This window comes from Papaver somniferum, chromosome 11 (genome assembly GCF_003573695.1).
Source record: "Papaver somniferum cultivar HN1 chromosome 11, ASM357369v1, whole genome shotgun sequence".
Lineage (NCBI taxonomy): Eukaryota > Viridiplantae > Streptophyta > Magnoliopsida > Ranunculales > Papaveraceae > Papaver > Papaver somniferum.
Window position 1 is genome coordinate 54,266,142 of NC_039368.1, and position 21,878 is coordinate 54,288,019.

Below are 21,878 nucleotides of genomic sequence, written 5' to 3' on the forward strand. Positions count from 1 at the left end.
TTGGCGTCGATCCGGTTGCTAGAAGTATTGGGGAATATGACACATCCCAATACACAAAGGAGATATGCGGTGGCAGCGTGGTTCACTTGCTCATCAGTTAACGTTCCATTCTTTTCCTTCTCCAAGGTGCCTCGGAACATATTCATCAAAGCTGTAATGTTGATCTGTCTTGTTATGTAACTTGCATGCCTCCTAAACTCTGTTGTTGTTGTCTCTTCATCCCAACCTAAGCACTTTTTAGTTAGAGCATAAAGTTGTGCCCAACTTAACTGCTTTGTGTAGTTAAACTTCACAGTTGTGCCTTGGCCGGGAAGGTTAAGAATCTGCACAACATCATCCGGGGTAATCGTCATCTCCCCAAACGGCATATGGAAAGTATCGGTCTCAGGATCAACTGGTTCAATTTCATGGTGGGGTGTAACTTGTGGAGCAGTTGGTTCTGCACTTTGTTGAGCGGCTTGTTCAACACTTGGTTGCACCCCTTGTTCACTGCCTTGTTTTTCTACACTTTGTTCAGCACTTGGTTGCACTCCTTGTTGACTGCTTTGTTCTTCTAAGCTTTGTTGAGCACTTGAATTATCTTTGGCACTCCTTTCCCTCCTAGCACTAGCTGTCACTTTCTTCCTCCTTTCTCGACTTTGTCTAAACAACAAAGAAAGGAACAATATTTACAAACTATACAATCGGAAGACAAAGTATGGAAATATAATCTGAATGTACACATTCGGAAGTAAGAAGACACATATTGTTCCCGAATACAAAACAATCGAAAGCTAACTAAACATATTTACAACCGAATATGCATCAATTGGAGTTCAGAAGCTCTAAATTTTTCATCCTACACAATCGCAAGACAAAGTACACAACTATAACCCGAATAAACAAATTCGGAAGTAAGAAGACACATATTTTTCCCGAATGAAAAACAATCGGAATATAACTAAACATGTTTACAACCGAATATTCATCAACTGGAGTTCAGAAACTCTAAAATTTTATCATACACAATCGGAGGTATAAAACATTATATTGTACTCCGAATAAATACTGGCCCCAAAATGAGATTTTTCCTATATCAGAAATTTTGAGATTTTTTCAATATATATATTCGGTAGTGAGTGTACTTCCGAATACTGTGTGTCTACTTAAATATATTCGGGAGCAAAAAAATTCATTAAACTACCGATTATTACCAGTTTGTATCTAGGAAGATATGGCCAACAATATTCGGCAGATAACCAAAAAATATTTCTCCCGAATACTGTCGATGTTCTTGAGAAATGAAGAACACGACTACATTCGGAAGTAAATAAGCATGAATATCGCCCGAATCTGGATAAATAACCGAAAACCCTAGAAAATTTTTTTCTCGATTCGTCGAATTAAAGCGAAATAAACCCCAAAAATGATAGATTCTTACCTAATTGGGGCCATTTGAAGTTGACGAAGTGTTTGACTATCGAAATCGCCACCACCGACTACATTGCCGGGTACTTCTTCTTCGCGTTCTTCGCGTTCTTCTTCATTTGCAGCAAGAATTTCTTTATTTCTTGCTAAAATCCCAATCTTTCAGTCGATACCCCGAGCAACATTTTTGGTTCTAGGTCTATGGGTTTCATTTCCCTTATCCATTGTTTTATAAACGAATCGACGATGTTTTGATTTTACGATTCGCGGCGATGTTTCGGTTGAACGAGGGAAGTTTTTTTTCTTCCACAATCGGAAGATAATATGAAACTGGAAGAAGAAGAGTTGTAATGAGTAGAATTTTTTTTGATTTGGTTTTTATACAATTTTACCAGAAGGGCATTTATGTAACTTCAATATCATATAGGATACCCCTTAACTAGAATCTTTGGCTGGGTATAAATTGATGGCCCCTAAATCCTTTTGAGTGACCCCTAAAAACGCGAGGTTTTTGAAGGCTTTTTTCTATAAAAAAAAGAAAAGAAAAACAACAATCAAAAAACGTCCCGGCAAAAATTTATCCGGACGCTTTGATCCCGTAATCATAAAGTGCTTGGTCACTGATTACTGGCATTTTGACAGGCAAGTCGTACAGTAGCAGGGAAAGTAAGTAAGAACTTGTCCGAAAACTCGCACCAACTAGTAATTTGTTATCCTCTCATGGGCATTTTCGTACTTTGAAAAATTCTGTCTCTCCCTGATCTCTTCTCAATCATCTCTGCTGAATAACAAAGACGAAGCTAAGTCATCTCTGCCTGCGTATCTCCGAAGAAAAATCCAATCTTTTCTAACCAAATCTTATCATCACAAACCAAAAGAGAAAAAGATAATTACAGTAAAAAGGAAGAATGTCGTCAACAACTACAGCAGCAGCAGGAGCAGCTACAACAAATGGAAGACAAACATATTGGTGTCATGAATGTGATATGAGTGTATCTCTCTTATCATCATCTCAACCTCTTCTTTGTCCACATTGCAATGGCGATTTCTTAGAAGAAATGGAAACCCCGATTAATAACAATTCATCATCAAACCCTAATTTCCCAAATTCTAATAATAATAATCCATCTCTTCCTCTACTGCATCCATTTCCTATCCTTTCACCTCCTCAAACCCTAACTACACCTACTACTGATGACGATACTAATGATTTCGATTCATTTCAAATCCCATCTCCGATTCGTGTATCCGATGCTTACCTTCTTGATCGTTTAATTCAACACTTAGCTGATCCTCATGATGGTATTCCTGGATTTCCAATTCGTCAACATCATCAGACTTCATCTCCAGCTTCTAAAGCATCTGTTGAATCAATACCCACAGTTAAAATCACTAGTTCATTGTTGAATTCTGATTCAATTTTATGTGCTGTTTGTAAAGATGAGTTCTTGGTTGATGTCGAAGCTAAACAATTACCTTGTAATCACATTTATCATTTTGATTGTATTTTGCCATGGCTTGAACAGCATAATTCATGTCCTGTGTGTAGGTTTTGTTTACCTACAGATGAACCCGAGAGAAGATCGACTCATACTAGAACTAGGGTTAGATTTGGGAATTTGATGGATGATATCGACGATGATGCTGATGATCTGTTTGGTATGGGAAATACTTTGAGACACATTGCTAGGAGACACAGATTGGTTTTCCCAACGAGGTCCACTACTGGTGTGGATTCTTCATCCTCCCCAACTCAGATGGCGCAAGCTGAGACTAGCGCAGCTGGACCTGCTAATAGCGGTGAGACTGTATCGAGTTGGCATATTGAAGGTGGAAGTAGAATTGCTGGTAGTCGTGGTAGTCGGGGTGGAGGAAGTAATGGTGGTGGAAGGCTGGACGAGGATGGTGATACTGTAATGTCTGAAATCAGGGGAGGTCTGCTGGATTGAAACTTCTAAAGGTACGGCTTCAATTGCTTCTTTTGGGGGTTCATTGATGCTTATTATCATTATAATTGTTGGAATAACATTATCTGTTTGAAATTCATAGTTGAAATAGACATATTAGGGCTTAGAGAATGAGACTAGAGCACCCTTGAAATGCATATATCATTTCGTGTAACTGTAGGTAAGAGAAAGAAAATGTGTTATTTCATCAAAATTTAGCTTTTAGAATATATGGCTTTTCGGTTTTACTGCTCATTCCGTCTATCACTGGTTTATCTCATTCTGAATTTGTTTCATGGGTAAATAGGCTTTGGTAAAGTGATCAAATTGAGAATATAATAGTTACACTGTTTACATTAGATTAACTCTATAATTATTTATTTTTATGACTTATTCTCATAGAAATCACCTTTGTATATCTTCTCTGGATACTGTATAGATTCCCAGTGGTGCCTAATCCGGTGTTTAGTCTTTTAAATTCCTGATTGAAAATCTAAGTGAGAGATACAGGCCTCGGTCATGTTTGGTTTTATTTTCATCTGTATGTGGAAGTTTGTTAAATGTGTAGCGTCAAATGGCTTAGTGCGCTCCCTTCTCTATTTGGTTATTGTTGGTTAGCTTCAATGAGCTTTGAATAACTTATATAGCTGGTTAAAGTGGTAATAGTCTGGATTGCAGATGATATCATGCTAATTTCATGGTCCCGCTAATGCTGGATATTGGTTGGAATTTCCAAACAGTGTGGCTTCTGCTGATGTTATCTTCCTATATTCCTTACCTTCTTTCTTTTGTTCAATAATAAATTAAGGAATGTCTTGCTTTAAAAGAACTGATAGCTGTTACACTCTGTTACATTCTACCAAGAAAACTCTTTTACTTTGAGTAACTAGGATTTTGAAAGCCGAACCTCCTTGATCAAATATTAAATGGGTGACTAGTTTATAAAAGGTATCCTATTTGTGTGATTTTTCTTGAGAAGTCGTAGATCCTGCTTAATATGTACTTTACGAAGAGGGGTGTATTCCTCAAGCATCCACTCATAGTATTTTTCATCATTGAGTGTTTGGGACTCGCTGGTTATAATATAGAGTTCTATTTATATTTCATCTGTCACTCAAGCAAAAATGCATGAACCTTACTTTGAGAAGCTTTAACTGTGTTGTGCATTTTTCTTTCTTTGTTTTCTTAAATCTAGGGATCTTCCAATTTCCAGCTCAATAACCTCATATTTTCTGTAGTTAGTTTCAGACCTTTTATTTATAATGTTTTAAGTATTGTGAGAGTTGTTACTAGTTTACCAAGGCATGCCAATCATTCTATGCCTATCAATCAGCCTGTACTGTATTATACTGCAGTGTTTAGCTTAGCTCTAACATCCTTTTTTACTTTTTAGTTACGCATACTGAATTTGTAGCTTTATTTTTTCTGAATTTTTGATGCGCAGTTTTATGTACAGTAGATTCTAAACAAAGCAGCTTATGGAAGAGGATTCAGACTTCTATACAGAGAGTTGATGAGTCAGCTGTGTTTCATACTTTCAATTGTAAACTCTTGCAGTAAATGTTGTTCAATAGATTAAAATGTTGTAGAAAAAAATGTATTTTAGGGTGCCCAAATAGGGTACAAATCGGGAAAGAAAAAAGAAAGGGTACTGTTTACCTTATCTTCTCCATGCAGTGGCAAGATTCTCATCATGCAGAGGACTTGCACAATGGTTTTTCTCAGTAAAGAACTATCAGACTAAGAGTTTGTTTTCACGTTTCATCTTCGTATTCTGTATTCGTCCTTTGCTTATGACAATTGAACTTGGAGGCAGTGATGGCCAAAGCTTGTAAATAATGCTTTTGGGTTTATTAGATGAACCGGCGAATTGTATGATAGACATGTATATGGAGAATTTCCCATTCTCTGATGAAACATTTGTTAGAATTGCTGTTTTTGTCAACTCATTTGTTCCTCGTGAAAATGCAAGTCGGGATTGGATAGGTGATCCATGATACTTACTCATGATACAGGTGGTCCACGGCAAGTGCTCTCTTACTCTTGTAAAAGATTAATTTAAACTGTGGTCAAAACTGCAGCAGAGGACTCTGGCGTGTTACAGGAAGTAAAAAGAGCTGTTAAGTTTGAAATTTAGCTACAACTGTTGATGTATTATTGTCAGTGAGCCTCAACTTACTATTTAAGCTGTACAATTTGGTACTTCTAGCTCTTGCAAGAAGGAAGAGAGAGAAAAAAAAAAAAAAAGAGACCTTATTAGCACATCTGTTGAGGGAGTTCTTTTTTTTTTTACTTTGAAGATCAAAGTTACCAAGGGAGAGGGTCTTCAGTTAGGTACTTGAAAAATGGATTTGTGGGGTGATGTTGAGATCATTCACATTTTGTATGTGGTTGCTGGAGTTCTCCTTGCTGTTTTATTTGAGGTAGTGATTGCGCGAATATGCCAAAGAAAGGAGATTAAGAAAGAAAAGCCAGACCGAAGCAGTGATCATAGAGGATGTAGTGTGGTGGTGGAGGTGGAGATGGTGGGGGTGGCTGTGGAAGCTGGACGCACAGTGGTGGAGCGGAGATGGTGGTGGTGGCTCTGGAGGGTGGAAGCATGATGATGCTTTAAAAAGTTATAAACTGAAGAGAAAGAAAGACAAAAGAAAAACGTCTCTGGGTTTATATTATGTACTTGGTACGAGTTCCAAAGGTATGGTGGTTAAAAGGAGTTGTGGTCGTACAAATTAGGAAGGCTGAGTGCTCGTGTTTACTAGACCTTGTTGTTTAAGCTTTCTTAACGTTTGTTCTACTTCAGTTGCCCAAGAAATCAGTTCTCATGTATGTTGATTGATATCTTTCTTCCTCGTATTTTTTCTTCTTCTTATGTTCGGGTTTGATGATTATGCATGTTACGAGGTTAGGAAAGTGTTTTTTTGGTCGTGATATTTTCTATTTTATGAAGCTAGGACTCACTAACAAACACATCAAGCCAAGTGACTAAACAATTAACAAGTCTTTGGAATCAGTTTTTTTCAGAGGTTTAGTGTTGGTCTTTTCCTCTACACAGTCAAGAACAAAGCACATATGGCCATTGATGGTTTTCAGTTCTGGAATGTACTTGGTCAAAGTTTGATCTAAATTTGTATATCAGTCAAAGTTTCAAAGTGCTTTGAATCTTATTTTCCTAGTTATCCAGAGCAATTGGAGTAGGGAAAACTCACTCTTGCAGCTTTTATGTTTGGTGAAAAGGTTAATGATTTTTACAGATAAAAAGAAGAAACTCAGAAAAAGAGTTGCTATCAAAAACAGATACGACCAAGTCAAAACTAGCAAAAGCCATGAGTTGCTATCAAAATGCATCACTCTTACACCTTAATAATCTCATTAAAATGTCGGTTGCGATTAACAATGAGAAATTTGAACCACCTTTAGGGACTCCATCAAAGAGTGCACCTAGTTACCATATAGTGTGGGGCTTAATTACTGGCCTCTCATTAGGGCCAGCAGCTTTAATCTTTAAGACTTGCAAAAACATGGGTCCGAATGGGCGTTTATAATCTGGTTTGGCAAACCATGTTTGCTACCCGTAGTGTGCATGAATCGCGCAAAGGCACCACAATGTTTTTATATCCACCGACACGGAGAAAAAAAACTCTGGGTCTTGGGACTCCAATCGTCAGATTATATTGGCACTTTTGATAATTTATTGGGATTGCACTAACGCCGCAGGTTCTAGAAAATGCAGCTAGAGTGTAAGGAAAATGAAACAAACTTGTATACCTAATACTGGAGAGGGTTACGGATGTGTTAGATGAATGCTTTTAATGTGGGGAGAATTTGTGAAAGTAACTTAATAGTGGTTAGCTGCATACAATAATGGAATACTCCTATCACAGTATCCCCCCATTTTCAAAAGTTAGATGGATGTAAAAATGATATTCATAAAAACTGCAGTCGCAAGGAAACTTCCTATTATCTATAAATGGAGCAGTGGAGCCTTTCTTATGACTTTGAAGCGAGAAAAACCTAACACTATTGCAGTTTGAAGCAATTGCATCTTCTTGATGCATTAATTAACATTAGAAAACACGCCTGTAAATTTATGGTTCATACTATCAGTATAACAACTCCTAACTTCTATATATATGGACTACTAGAACAGTACTGATATTATTGTCTTGCAGAAGGAAAAAGAAAAAAAAAAGGAAGACTGTTTGTTAAGGATCGAGCAAGAGAGAGGAGAGTATAAACGCCGAAGCATTAAAGTCTACATTGATAATAATTCGGTATGTCAACTTTCATGGCTCAACAGCCTATTTATATTGTTCACAAACTTGACAACCACTCAAGGCACTTTCCTAACTAAGATCAAACTCTAAACACAGACACTTTCCTAACATAAACCAAACTCTAAAATAGAACTCTTCTAGAACTCTCTTGAAGTATAACTCCAACTAACCTAAATTATATCTCCTAATTATAGTCTCCTATATTATTTCCTAATACCCTCCCTCAAGATGGAGCATGTAGATCACGAATGCCCATCTTGGACAAAAGAAATTTTTCTTCTTTTTCTTTTCAATGCTTTTGCGAAAAAAAAAATTCTTCAGATCGTAGTTTAAGGACGTTTCGGTCCTCTTCGTAGTTTAAGGACATCTTTCGGTCCTCTTCGGAAGTTTAGGGACATTACGGTCTTCTTCGTAGTTTATAGACATTGCGGTCCTCTTCGTAGTTTAAGGACGTTTCGGTCCCCATCTTCGTAGTTTAAAGACATTTCGGTCTCATTCATAGTTTAAGGACATTGCGGTCCCATCTTCGTAGTTTAAGGACATTTCGGTCCCCATCGTAGTTTAAGGACATTGCGGTCCCCTTCGTTTCTTCGGTAGAAACCTTCTTGTACTCTTGGTTTCTTGGTTTCTTCGATAGAATACTTTGTGTACTCTCTCGACAACTCATAGAATTTTAACCTACTATTTTTATTCTTTTTCTCATCACCTCTTGGTGATTGTTCTTTTTCTTTTTTTCTCTTTTTTTTATCTTCACAGTTTCTTCTTCTCTTGTTCCATCAAACCTCAACCCTTGATCATGGCAGCAACATCTCTGAGCTGTTTAACTTGACTTTAATCACGACCCAAGTCTTCCAGCACCTCCATCATCCCGTCTTCACCAGCAAGAACTAATGGCAAAACCTCATTGCAGACTCGAGCTTCTCTCACTTCACAAACAGCAGCGACCACTTCTCACTACGTCATCCCTTCATCGCCATCTCTGTTTCTTAACCCGAGCTCCATCACAGCAAACATCGAGCTCTCCATCCTCTGTTCCTCCACAAGCTCTTCTCAAACCATCACCATCAACTGTAATTTAACGCCGAGAGACACTAAACACCATCTTCATTATCGAGAAGCAATGACATCAGTTTATCCTCACCGGCAAGACTCCATCACTTACCACCCCAGACTCGAGCACCACGATTAATTTGTCGTTCAGTCTCGTCACTAACATTGGTAGAGAGCTTCATATCATCACCACAGCTCGAGTTCCCAACAGTTTCGATAATCAACATCGCAGCTTCATCATCAGATCCAACCCCGAGCTGCAGCACCATCTTCTTTAGCTTCTAACGTCTTCAAGCTCTCTCCAGTTCCAAACCAGCTCGAGCTTGTCTTGATTTTATCCATCACATGCTTCGACAGCATCACTTCCATGAACCACCAGAACTGACCGCAACGAGTCCGGGAGGAGCAACGAGTGAACTCCGGCTCTCCTAAATCATTCGTGAATATTAGCTTCTTCTTTTTTCCGACCATTCATCTTCGAACTCGGGTTATAACCCTAGGAAACAAAAATATTGTAACCATAGCATGCACGACATTAGTTTTTCCCTGAAAACTGTAAAAACTTTCTCGTCTGCTTCACGGAAAAAAAACAACAGGAAAACCCCTTTCGTTTTCTGTGTTGATTGCGAATCAACAGATTCGATGTTTGTTGAACAGTTACCAACACCGTTACTGCAATCTTCTCTATTTTGCTTCACAACAGATGACAACCTCACTTTTTTTTTTAAGACTCGGACGAACAAATCCTTCACGAACATTAAGAACTCCAACGCAGCACCTTCGAACTTCTCACAATTTTTCTTTAAACGAATCTATCTGACAATCTCCCTCTCCCCTCTCTTTCTCTTACCTTGCTCTGATACCATGTTAAGGATCGAGCAAGAGAGAGGAGAGTATAAACGCCGAAGCATTAAAGTCTACATTGATAATAATTCGGTATGTCAACTTTCATGGCTCAACAGCCTATTTATATTGTTCACAAACTTGACCACCACTCAAGGCACTTTCCTAACTAAGATCAAACTCTAAACACAAACACTTTCCTAACATAAACCAACTCTAAAATAGAACTCTTCTAGAACTCTCTTGAAGTATAACTCCAACTAACCTAAATTATATCTCCTAATTATAGTCTCCTATATTATTTCCTAATACTGTTCTTGCAGGAGATCTTTTTGATTGAGGTTAGAGTTGAGAAAACAGGGTGATCAGTTCAGTTGGGTGAAACTAATATGAAGGGGGTCTATGTTTTTGTGATTGTTCTCTCCTCTTTGGCGGGTGGTGTAATACTGTTAGCTCTGATATGGAAGATGGTTAGTTATATAGTTAGTAACAACTTGAAACGGAAGATGGTTACTGTTAGTAACAACTTGAAGAAAGAAACAATCCCGGTTGGAACAAGAGAAAATAGAGGAGGAAATCGCACCGAGATTAGAGATAAAAAACCTCGAAGCAGCAGCAGCGACGTTAACACAGGACATGCTGTTATTATGATGGCGGCTGCTAGTGCTAGTTCTAGTTATGCTGGTGGCTGTGGCTGTGGAGGCGGAGGTGGTGGCGGTGGAGGTGGTGGCTGTGGAGGTGGAGGTGGAGGTGGAGGTGGATGCTAATTCAAAAAGGGAATGGTAAGATTTTAACGGAAAATTGATCGTTGCTGTGTTATTAACTTATATCTCAAGTACGTAGTGGTATACTTGATAGTCAATGGTGTGACGTTTATTAATGCTGGATATGTATCTAACTCGATCACAGCTCTCATGGAGCCTCTTTGATGGCACTTGATTACGAGTCTATGTTTTTATTTTAATTTTACGAGTTTCTGTATTGATCCTAGTGATTTCAGTAATCACTATATTATACTAGTAAAGATAATTTTTAGAAATATTGGTTCCAGTAATTCTTTTCATTTTTCAGCATAAATAAATTTTGTCAACATACAATATAATACTTGGAATGATATTCATATGGTCATTCACATCTTGCACGTATGTGCCAAGGCAGATGCACAGTTCAAACAGCACCTAACAGTGCTCGTGCATGTTGATTGATATCTTTGGTCCTCCTATTTTTTCTTCTTATGCTCTGGTTTGATGATTATGCACGTTAGAAAGTGTTCTGGTTTGAAGCTAGACTCACTAACAAATACATCAAGCCTAGTGAATCCATTTTATAAGCCGATTCGTAAAATCTGTTTTTTCATAGGGTTAGTGTGTTGCTCCCTTCCTCTATATATATGTCTACACACAGCAAACCATATTCACGCCATTGATATATGGTGTTTTCTGTGCTGGAGTATACATGGTCAATGTTTTGATTCGGAGATATCCGAAGTAATTAGAGTAGGGCAAACTCGCTCTTATATTTTTTAGGCGAAATGTCTAATAATTTACATTTAAAAGAAGAAAATTACAAAAGAGATATGATGCGGGCACATTATAGCTGATACATCCCCCCGCCTTATTTGTTTCTTTTGATAGCTGATACAGCCCCGCCTTCTTTTGTTCCGTTTTGGAGTTCGACTGTAATTAAGATTTCATTGCAGTAGCACTGCAGGGTCAAGAAAATTTCCCTATAGCTGATGCAGCCAGTGTAAGAAAACTGGCAAATGAGACAAACAGTTCAAAAACTCAACCATGCTTGGAAAATGCTACTCCCTAATACCATCATCGTGTTAGGAACATGTTAGGTGAATAGTTTTATTGTGGGGAAATTTATTAGGTTGTTGAGTTTGTGAAAGTAACTTCAAACTGGTTGCCATTTAAAAACACTAGCTAGATACATTATTGAAGCTAGAAAAATTGCTAGGTATACAAAAATTGGAAACTCCTAGCACAGTAACCCCTCATTTTCAAAGGTTTGATGGATGTTAAAATCAGATCATAAAAACTGCAGTTGACAGGAAACTTCCTATTATCTATCAGTGGAGCCTTTCTTATGACTTTGAAACGAGAAAACCCTAAAACTAATGCAGTTTGAAGCAATTAATGTTATCTTCTTCATGCATTAATTAGTCGAAATGATAATGGTTATAAGAAAATACGCCTGCATATTTATGGTTCATTAAACTGTCAGTGTAAAACTTAAATATGGACTACTAGAAACACTGATATTATTTTGGAAAAGGAAGAAGAAAAAGAGGAATACTGGCTGGAGCACCTACTTGCAGGAGATCTTTTTGATTTTGAGGTTAGAGTTGAGGAAACAGGATCAGTTGGGTGAAGCTAATCAGAGAACGAACATATGGAGGACGTATATATTTCTGTTAGCTCTGATATGGAAGATGGTTAGTGAATGTACGAGCAAAAGAAACAACTTGATGAAAGAAGAAGCCATCCGGCCGGTTGGAACAAGAGGAAGTGGAGGAAACCGCACCGAGATTAAGGATAAAAAACATCAAAGCAGCAGCAGCAGCGACGTTAACACAGGACATACTATTATTATGATGGATGTTGCTTCCAGTTCTAGTTATGATGGTGGTGGCTGTGGCTGTGGAGGCGGAGGTGGTGGTTGTGGAGGCGGAGGTTGTGGAGGTGGTGGCTGTGGAGGTTGAGGTGGGTGCTAATTCAAACAAACAAAAAAAAGTGCGTAAAGGTTTGACGGCAAATTGATCTTGCTGTGTTATTTCTTATTTCTCAAGTACGTCGTAGTATATACATGAGTAGTCAATAATTTATTAATGCTGGATATGTAGCTAACTCGATCACTGCTCTCATGGAGCCTCTTTGATGGCATTTGATTACGAGTCTATGTTTTTATTTTACTTTTATAGATCTAGTACGAGTTTCTGTATTGATCTCAGGAACCTCTATATATCAGTAAAGATTATAATTTTTCAGAACTGATTCCAGTAGTTTTCATTTTTCAGTGTAAATAAATTTTGTCCTTAATAATAAACATACAGTATAAAGAATCAACCACCTAATTGGTTATTTCTCCCCGCATATTGAAAGATTGCACCTTCACTAGTCACTTCACAATTTTGATACTTGGAAATATGGATCAGTTGGATGATGTTGAGGTCATTGCACATATGTGCCAAGGCAGCTACCTAGTTCAAACAGCACCTAACACTGCTCGTATAGTCGTACTCGTATATGTTGATTGATATCTTTCTTCCTCCTATTTTTTCTTCTTCTTATGTTCTGGTTTTGAAGATTATGCATGTTAGAAAGTGCTTTTTCGGTCGTTATGTTTTCTATTTCATGAAGCTAGAGTCAGTGACAAATACTTCAAGCCAAGTGAATATACATTTAATAAGCCGATTTGTAAAATCAGTTTTTTAAGAGGTTTGGTGTTTATCCTGTCCTCTATATCTCCAGTACAAGAAAGCATATATGCCGCCATTAATGGTTTTCTGTGCAGAAAAATACTTGGTCAATGTTTGTCAGAGGTTTAGTACGAAAATGATATATGGCGCCCACCTTGTGTGCACCCATTGCACCCGGTGAAAAGGTTAATGATTTACGGATAAAACAAGAAAATCACAAAAGAGATGCTATTACTTATTTGAGATCAAACAACTAGAAATTTGTACATCTTTTAGTTACACCTCTTATTCTCATCTCATTAAGCCACCAGTACTTTCCTAACTTTAATCTTCAAAGCTTACAAAAACATGGGTCCCGATCCCCAGAGAGAAAAAAATACTTTTTGGTCATTTATAACCAGGTTTGGCTGGATGCCCTTGTCTGTTACCCAATTCCGTAGTGTGAAGAATCCCGCACACGCACCACAATGTCCGATGTACTAATTGGCAATAATATACAGTAACAGTTGATAGCTGATACATCCCCTACCTTCTTTTGTTCCATTTTTGAAGTTCGATTGTATTTAGAAACTTATTGCACTAACGCTGCAGGGTCCAATCAACAAGTGATGGACAGTTCAAAAACACACAACTGATGCTTGGAAAATGGTATCTAATTCTAATACCATAGGGTTAGGAATATGTTAGATGAATGGTTTTAATGTGGGGAAATTTATTAGATGGTTGAGTTGGTGAAAGTAAATTTAAACTGGTTTCCATTAAAAAACACTAGATACATTAATGTAGCAAGAAATATTGCAAGTATAAAAGATTAAACAACCAAGAATGAAACCATGGGTATACAAAAATGGAACTCCCAAGTATAGTTTCCCCGGATTTTCAAAAGTTTGATGGACGTGAAAACGATATCCATAAAAACAGCAGTATACAGGAAACTTCCTAGTTTCTATAAATGTCGAAGTGGAGTCTTTCTAAAGAGAAAAACCTAAAACTAGCGCAGTTTGAAGCATTGATTAGTCGAAATGATAATGGATATCGAGTCATCATCATAAGAAAACACGCCTTCGTTAAGCTTATAAAAGGACTGCTAGCCTAGAACGCTTATATGTTGTCTTGGAAAAGGAAAAAGCAAAGAGAAGTACATAGTTGCAGGAGATCTTTCTGATTGAGCTTAGAGTTGAGAAAACAGGATCAGTTGGGTGAAACTAATCAGAGAACATATGGATCCAGGATATATTTGTCTGATTATTGTCTTATCTTTGTTCGGTGGTGTAGTTATGCTAATTCTGATATTTGAGATGGTTAGTGAATGTATAAGCAAAAGAAAGGAAACCCTCCCGGTACGCAACCGCAACGAGATTCGCGTTACAAATCACCCAAGTGGCGCAGGACGTACTATTGTTGTTATTACGACTACTAGCACGAGTAATGCTGGTCGTGGTGGTGGCTGTTGAGGTGGAGATGGTGGTGGTGGTGGAGGCTGTGGAAGTGGAAGTGGAGGTGGGTGCTAGTTAAACAAGAAATGCGTAAGAATTTAACGACAGATCTTTTCAAGTACTTATAGATATGTGATGTTTATTGATGCTGCATATGTAACTCGATCACTGTCTCATGGAGCCTCTTTGATGGCACTTGATTACGAGTCTATGTATTTATTTTAATTTTACGAGTTTCTGTATTGATCCTAGTGATTTACGGTAATCTCATATAGGTGAAAGAATGATAATATTTTAGTATTGGTCCCAGTGTTTCTCAGTACTCTCTATATTTTAGTAAAGATTATAATTTTTCAGAATTGATTCCAGTAATTTTCATTTTTCTGTATTTAGTAAACACAGTATATCAACCACCTAATTCTCCAGGCACATTGAAAGATTGCATCTTAGTAACTTCAGAATCTCTTTGATATTTGGACAATCAGGAATGATTCACTAACTACCAATTGAGCAAATAAATTCTCACCACCATCCACATGACATGAACTATTGTCCCCATCTCTTTATCAGCAACATTCTTTTTCACATAACCTCCCTAATTACTTTGCATTTATAAACATAATAATGATTAATGACCAATAATAATGTTGCAGTTTGTACCTTAGGAAGAAAAAGAACACCACCCAATTTAGTTTAAATCCAAATTTTATGTGGTATTGGTTTAGCAAAATCTATATCAATTTTCAATCATGAGAACTATTAGATCTACAAAGGCTTAACAACAACTGTAAGAACTCTGCATAGGCTGAGATTCCGGAAGGATGATCTTTTAATGGTTAACAATGTACTGTCAATCAAAGTATCCCAGGTCTAATAAATAGGGTTTTCTGACTTTAAGAGTTCACAAGTAACTCAAACTGGTATAATTCTTAAGTTTCTGAAATCTGAAATTTTATGCAACTCCCTTATAGCTTTAATGTAAAAGTTAGCTGAACACTGAAAACAACGTAATTGGGTTTGGAAAGCAGAAAATTTCAATCTTCTTCTAAATAAGGTTAACAATTTCTTTTTAAATGGACAAAATTTTAGAAATCTGGAGACTGCACCTAGGATTTTCAGTTGTACACAGGGCTACCAAATTCCATAACGCGGGTAAAAGGCAAGGAATGACAAAGACTTCGCATATCCCCACTGAAAGCCAACTCTGATTCTGCAAAAGCAGGTCCATTCCCTTCAACACTTCTTTCTTAATGGCAGTAAAGTTTGATTAGTGAATCAGAGCCGGCAGTGAACAACCAGGGTTGCCTAGGATGGAAGGTACAATCCATGACACCTGCATTTCAGAAGCACAGAAATATATCAGATTGCAAATTTGTAAGAAATGGGTCATTGGTGAGTTCCTGCAATATGATTGTGCAGGTGATACTGTACATATCCTTACAAATTAAAGATTCAATCTCCGCTGAATTTATTTGGCCATGCAATATCTAACGGTGCATGACCAACTACTCTCTTTTAAACCATTCTCAAACATAAAATAACATTCTCAAATCTTAAATCATTTTTACTGGGTAGAGATGGTATCAAAAAGTTCTCAAATATCAAATGAGTTGTAAAGCAACGAAGTCTAATATTTTGGAAAAGTTAAGGTTAATAACAGTCTGTGGTGCATAAGACTAAACATCTCAAGAGTTAAGAGATAGTTTTCCATCTACAAATTAGTCTAGTATAAACATCCCTATATTTATAGACAACCAAATATGATGAATCTACTTGCTTTATAGGTATTAAATATTGACATTTCAAATATATATTCTAAAAAATATAGCTCTTCTTCGAAATTCCTAATCATCCTGAAAAGCAATGGGATTTAAAATAAGATAAACAAACAGCATCACTACTGACCTCTTGAATGACCGCGGAGAATTTCCAACGGAACAATAAGTGGATTCTGGTTAAGATCTGAATATACCATGCCATGGAAGACATATGCAGTGCCATCTTCCGAGGATGAAGCAAAGAGGGGGTACGAACGATGAAAGGCAACATTTGTAATATCCTTGGGGTGACATCTGAGATCATCCAGTAATACGCAAGACCATTAATAGCATAAAAAGGATAGATAAATCATAAATAAAACTTTGTAACAGGCAAGACAATCGAACGAGTAAAAGGAATGTATAATCATCTAAATGCCTTACTTGAGAATTTTGTAAGGTTTAGAAGATAGATCCATGTCAAACCAGCAGAGTTTACCCTCACGACTCCCGACAATTACATTATCACCTGCACAGAAATGGTACCTCAGAAATATTTACTGATAACAAGGAAAATGAAAACTGATAACATCCAGTTATGCATTCAGCCAAAGAGAGTATTACCAGCAGGATGAATTGCGATGGAGGAAACCTCACGAACTCCGGGCTCTAGCTTTCTAACGAGCTTTTCTTTTAATAGGTCATAAACACGGACACTTTTCTTTGTCGAAACGAACAAGATGGAACGAGATGGATGGAAAACTGATGAAACTGGAAGCCCATGCAACTTAAATGGAATCCTTTGCGTAACTTTCTTTGACAGTTGGTGTATCAGAATAGCTCTCGAGTCACGTATATATGCAAGTCAAGGAATTAGAAACAAAATTATGTTGGAAGTAAATAATGCTCAAGAGATATGACGAACACTAGAAGACTTCTCCTACGAAGAATTTATTTGATCAATAACATACTGAAATAACCTGACCCTTAATTTCAAGGATACATCTTTTTCTAAGAAAACGAACCAATTAAATAACGGTATGCAGTATGCAATTTTGAGAGTGCATGCCCATATTTGTGCAAAAATACACTATACACATTTTGGTGTGTCATATCAATACCAGAGATGCACATTGACATTCATTGTGGTACTTTTTATCAGAGACAACATATGTGTGTCCTAAAAAATATATGACTTCAAACTTTGGTCCATAAACCTAATTGGCTTAGAATATACTAGATCCCATTCAAGCATATAATTAAATTTAGTTACTCAACACTAGAAGGATATCAGCCGGCATCACTATACTGAAGTAGTCTCCTTTACGGTGCCATTCAACTGAGGTTACCATCTGCATTAACACATACAACAATCAACTCAATTTTGTAGTAAAGAAAACATGCAATATCTCCACATATAATATAGAGTATCAATTAAAAGTGCAGTAACACACCTTAATATGCTTCAACCTGATCCCTTCGTGTTTATCGTGTTGGAGCCAGCTCACTATAGGTGTGCTCTTATCTATGCATAAAAAAAGGGGTAACCAAGCTATTCGGTCTAAATGCACAAAACTCAAATTACATAATACCAACCAGAGTTGTCTGTCGCTGAAGGTGCGTCAACATGCACAAGTTCTTTAATTCTCTGCTGGTCTTCCGCATTTCCAAGTCCAGTGTTCAGAACAAGCACATCCTGACCCCTTTACGATGTACCACCAGAATTTGGATCAAGTACAGTTAGAAAGATCTGAAATGTTGCCAATATTTATAAAGGTGTAGAGGGCTTACGCAGAAATCGCCAAGATAGGAAGCTGCGGATTTGGATTCCAAGCAACACAATGGACAGCTTCGCCAACATCCCACATCTTAAGGCATCGCCCAGTTTCGACCTCCCAAATACGCACCGTTCCGTCCTTTGAACCTTCAGAAGTGGTTGGACACATTCAGATGCCAAAATAAAATTAATATACATGTATATCCGTTACATATAGAGATAGAACATATAAAACTAAAAGGAAAAGCATCACGCACCAGAAGCCAGCCATTGGCCTGACACTTGAACAGCAATCGAAGTAACAGCATCACTATGGCCTTTGTACTCGAGAAAACATGTTGTTGGGTAAGGCTTTAGATCTTTTCGACTAGGTAGCTTGGGCTTTAGAGATTCAGGATCAATATTAATCTGAAGGGAGAAAGAATGACAAAACACTAAAGTGAGCAATCAAACACCATCTAATAGGTTTGCAGAAATCTCTGAAACAAATTACAATTTACAAGTGGCATAAGCGAGCAGTTAGAAGAAAAACTGTGACAGGGAACAAACTTGAATCTCATGTGACCCTAACTTACACGCTTCTTTCGAGTTCTAGGACATAAGTAAAGATCTAAGCAACGATCAAATGTATCCTTCACTGCATTTTCATATGCAGGAACTTTCCTCAGAGACTCGTACCTATTAAAGATGCAAATTGGAACATTACCAGATATTCAATCAAAATCAAAGAAAAGAACCTGACACTATCTTCGAGGTCCGTATCATACCTTCTCGGGATATACTTAGGTCGGTCTTCCTCATACATTAATTCGTATCCACTAATTTCTTCTTGGGTCGGGATGTATTCTAATGAAGGGTTGTATGATTCCTCGTGACCTGCAACAGGGAAAACATTAAATTACAAACTACTCCTGCATACAGTAATTCGTGAGACAATAGAAGAAGAAAAATGAGCAATGAGAAAATACCTGGCAACTTCGGTTTTGGTGGAGGAATATAATTCAAACCGAGTCTCTTCTCAGTTGGGCCGGAATCAGGTTCCCACAACGAATAAACACGTTTCTCTTCCTTAGGCTTCTCAAATGTAATATGTCCGTTCCTGATTGCTCGGACCAATCGAAGAACCTGTAAATTCAGTGAAGCAATGAATTAGAGCAATAAGGAGTTGGCCTCTTAACTCAAACATCCAGTTTTACACAACAGTTTATAAATTTAGTAAGTCAAATATATTTTGAGAAGCTTTAACCTGAATTTGCAAGCAATTCATAATAAAGATTAGAAAGCCAAAATTAAATCTTGTTTTGTTTTGGATCCATAACGAGTCAAACAGTAAATACAGACTGATTAGCTCAAACCAATCAGTCTATATTAGCAAAGACCAATATAACACCATTTAGCAAACCATTTTATTTAAATACCAAAGACGACGACGGATAATCACCTCTTTATTTTCCCATTTTGATTGAATGAATCGCCTCTTTGGTTCCGGAGCATTTGAAAGTGGATGCTTGGCATGATGCTCAACATAATCCACATAATCCTGAATAAACAAATCCGAAAATGAGTAACATAAATTGTAAAATTGAGGTATCAGACTACATAGACAAACAACGTAACGAAGGATGTTAACACTGACCGGATATGGATCGACTTCAGCATGCGGAGTCTTTCCTTTAAGGAATCTTTGGATAAGTTTTCTGTCTTTCTTTGTAATTTCAACGTCCTCGCCATTGTACTCATCATGAAGTATGAGCCTAACAATACAACATCAACAAGTGTTTAAGAAAGAGACAAAATACGAAGATGATTTCTAGAAGGCAAGAGATATGAAAGCACAAGGGATAAAGAGAAAATCAATGATAACATTTATGTTTTGGCAGAATTGTAAAGGTCCGGTATATCAGGATTTGTTGCTCAATAAAATATAAGACTGATAAGAAATACATTTTCTTCAAAAGAAAGACAATCACTAAGGTAATTAGAGTTACTGATCTTCTAACGATATACGCCAGTCAAGAAAATACATCATTCTAAAAATTATGAAGTAAATTTCTCTTACTTATTTTTGGCAGCGTCTGCTCTATTTACAAGTTCTTCAAGCTTGTTTATAACTGATGGCTTTATAATCTTCCTCCCTTTAACATCATATCCAATGTGCTCCTCATCTTTATACCATACCAATGGAACATCACCAATGGTATTTCTAGAAGGAACCTATTCAACCAAATCTCAATTTAGATGAATCAAATACTTCCTATATTCAAAATTTTCAAAAAAAATAAATAATTAATTAACAAAACTAACCTCATCTTCCGAAGAATCACTCTCTTCAACAGCTGAATGAAAATCAGAATCTTCGCCATCCGTATCACTCTCTTCAAAAGCTGGATTAAAATCGGAATCTTCAACATCACTATCTTCTTCCTGTTTAGGATACAAAATTAGAATTACAATCAAAACCTTTTTCAAGAAATTTCAAAAATTAGATTACAATCAGACCTATTCATCAGTAACTTTACCTTATCGGTAGGTCCATTAGACTCTAGTTCAAGGGCAGAAACTAGTTCATGTAATTCCTCTTCTACTTTGTTCGCCGTTTTTTTCTTCAACATTTTATTTTTCTTCTTCTTATCACTATTATCATTCTTATTAATAACTCCTTTAGACTCTGGTTCTAGGGCAACAACTTCGTGTTTAATCTCTTCAGCATCTTCTACTTTTTGTACAGATTTCTTCGATATCTTAATCTTTTTATCACTGGTTCTCTTCTTCTGGCTTTCATCCTTTTTAGGACCAGACTTCTTAGGAACCTTCATTTGTTTTCGATGCTTTACAACAACTTCTGCTCCTACTGATATTGGGTTCTTAAACCCTAACAAAAAAAACAGTGGAGAAAAGAGGGACAGGGAAAAGGAAAGAGTAAGAGAGACGAGGTTAGGGTTTAACAGAAAGGAAGACTATTCTAATGAATCGCAACCGTTGGAATTGGATCCACCGGAACATTACTCACCTTTCAGTATAGTATCCCTATTGGATTTAGAGCGTGTTTGGCAAACACGCCAGCAGCAACTTTTAAAACACGACTCCTGCCTAATGGTTAGTTCCGGGACTACATTTGTAAATAAAGAAGCCTATTATTGGGGAGTCACATTCCAATAGAGGGGCTTCATTTGGATTTCTAGTGACCACAAGATTGGTTATGGGGTATTCTTGATTCAATATCAAATATCTAAAATAACCTTCAATCAAAACCTAAAAACTAAAATCAAAATCTAATTCTCATTCAAAAATCTGCTTCTCATCTTCTTCTTCTTAACTTCCTCTCCTTCATCAACCATAAATCATTCCCTCTTTTTTTTTCGATCAAAATCATTTCGCCATCTTCGATCAATCGAAGGTTCGAAAAACTTATACTCGTCGATTGAATTCTCTATTAAAGGTGTGGAAGAAGCATATTAATAGAAGTGATGGTAATCAACAAACCAATTGCATCTGAAATGGTTCGATTGATTGAAACCGTAAAAAAAATTAGGTTTCAGAACCAGTTACAGTTGGGTTTTCCTCAAAAAAAAAACCAACCGTAACTGTTTTACAGTTGGGTTCGTCCAAAAAAACCTAGCCGTAACTGATTTACAGTTAGGTTCAATCACACAAAAAACAGTCGTAATTGTTTTACAGTTGGGTTCGACAAAACAAAACCCAGCCATAACTGATTTACAGTTGGGTTTTGACCAAAAAACCCAGCCGTAACTGGTTTAAAATTTGGTTTTTCTAATTTTACCTAGTTACGGTTAGGAGTTCATCATCACCTAACCGTAAATTTGTCTTACGGTTGGCTACAAAGGAAAAACCCAACCGTAAACCGCTCTGAAATGCTAAAATTTTCGATTTTTTTTACTTACTTTCATCAAATTTTCAATTTTTTTACTTACTTTCATCAATTTTGAGAAACAAAATGAACATT

The 21,878-nt window shown here is 37.0% G+C and overlaps 2 protein-coding genes across 3 annotated transcripts; one reads left to right on the forward strand and one right to left on the reverse strand.

Annotated features, from left to right (window-relative positions):
• The first annotated feature begins 2,159 nt into the window (after positions 1-2,159).
• LOC113322509 (E3 ubiquitin-protein ligase RING1-like) lies at positions 2,160-5,298 on the forward strand. 2 transcript variants are annotated; one of them, XM_026570605.1, is made up of 2 exons: positions 2,160-3,367; positions 4,798-5,298. In XM_026570605.1, exon 1 carries the CDS (start codon positions 2,316-2,318, stop codon positions 3,354-3,356), a length of 1,041 nt encoding a protein of 346 aa, XP_026426390.1. In that variant the 5' UTR covers positions 2,160-2,315; the 3' UTR covers positions 3,357-3,367; positions 4,798-5,298. The 2 variants fall into 2 exon arrangements, with proteins under 2 accessions (XP_026426390.1, XP_026426391.1); XM_026570606.1 differs by having other exon boundaries at positions 4,813-5,298.
• A 9,942-nt stretch (positions 5,299-15,240) lies between these two features.
• On the reverse strand, positions 15,241-20,859 carry LOC113322383 (ribosome biogenesis protein BOP1 homolog). Its single transcript, XM_026570458.1, has 17 exons — positions 20,434-20,859; positions 20,219-20,338; positions 19,974-20,128; positions 19,551-19,668; positions 19,356-19,454; positions 18,883-19,039; positions 18,682-18,790; positions 18,490-18,592; positions 18,172-18,322; positions 17,929-18,061; positions 17,734-17,840; positions 17,592-17,662; positions 17,429-17,489; positions 16,762-16,989; positions 16,582-16,666; positions 16,286-16,452; positions 15,241-15,713 (listed from the first exon to the last, which is right to left on the reverse strand). The coding sequence occupies exons 1-17, from the start codon at positions 20,728-20,730 to the stop codon at positions 15,628-15,630; spliced, it is 2,247 nt and encodes a 748-aa protein (XP_026426243.1). The 5' UTR covers positions 20,731-20,859; the 3' UTR covers positions 15,241-15,627.
• Positions 20,860-21,878: the final 1,019 nt, after the last annotated feature.

What these genes read in the sequence shown, in the direction of transcription:
- LOC113322509 (XM_026570605.1), top strand. Translation starts at nt 2,316, where the DNA reads ATGTCGTCAACAACTACAGCAGCAGCAGGAGCAGCTACAACAAATGGA.
- LOC113322383 (XM_026570458.1), bottom strand. Translation starts at nt 20,730, where the DNA reads ATGAAGGTTCCTAAGAAGTCTGGTCCTAAAAAGGATGAAAGCCAGAAG. An exon ending in CTGAAGTCGATCCATATCCG is followed by an intron (nt 19,455 to 19,550) that starts GTCAGTGTTAAC and finishes TTGTTTATTCAG; the next exon opens with GATTATGTGGATTATGTTGA. An exon ending in CCTATCTTGGCGATTTCTGC is followed by an intron (nt 17,841 to 17,928) that starts GTAAGCCCTCTA and finishes TACATCGTAAAG; the next exon opens with GGGTCAGGATGTGCTTGTTC.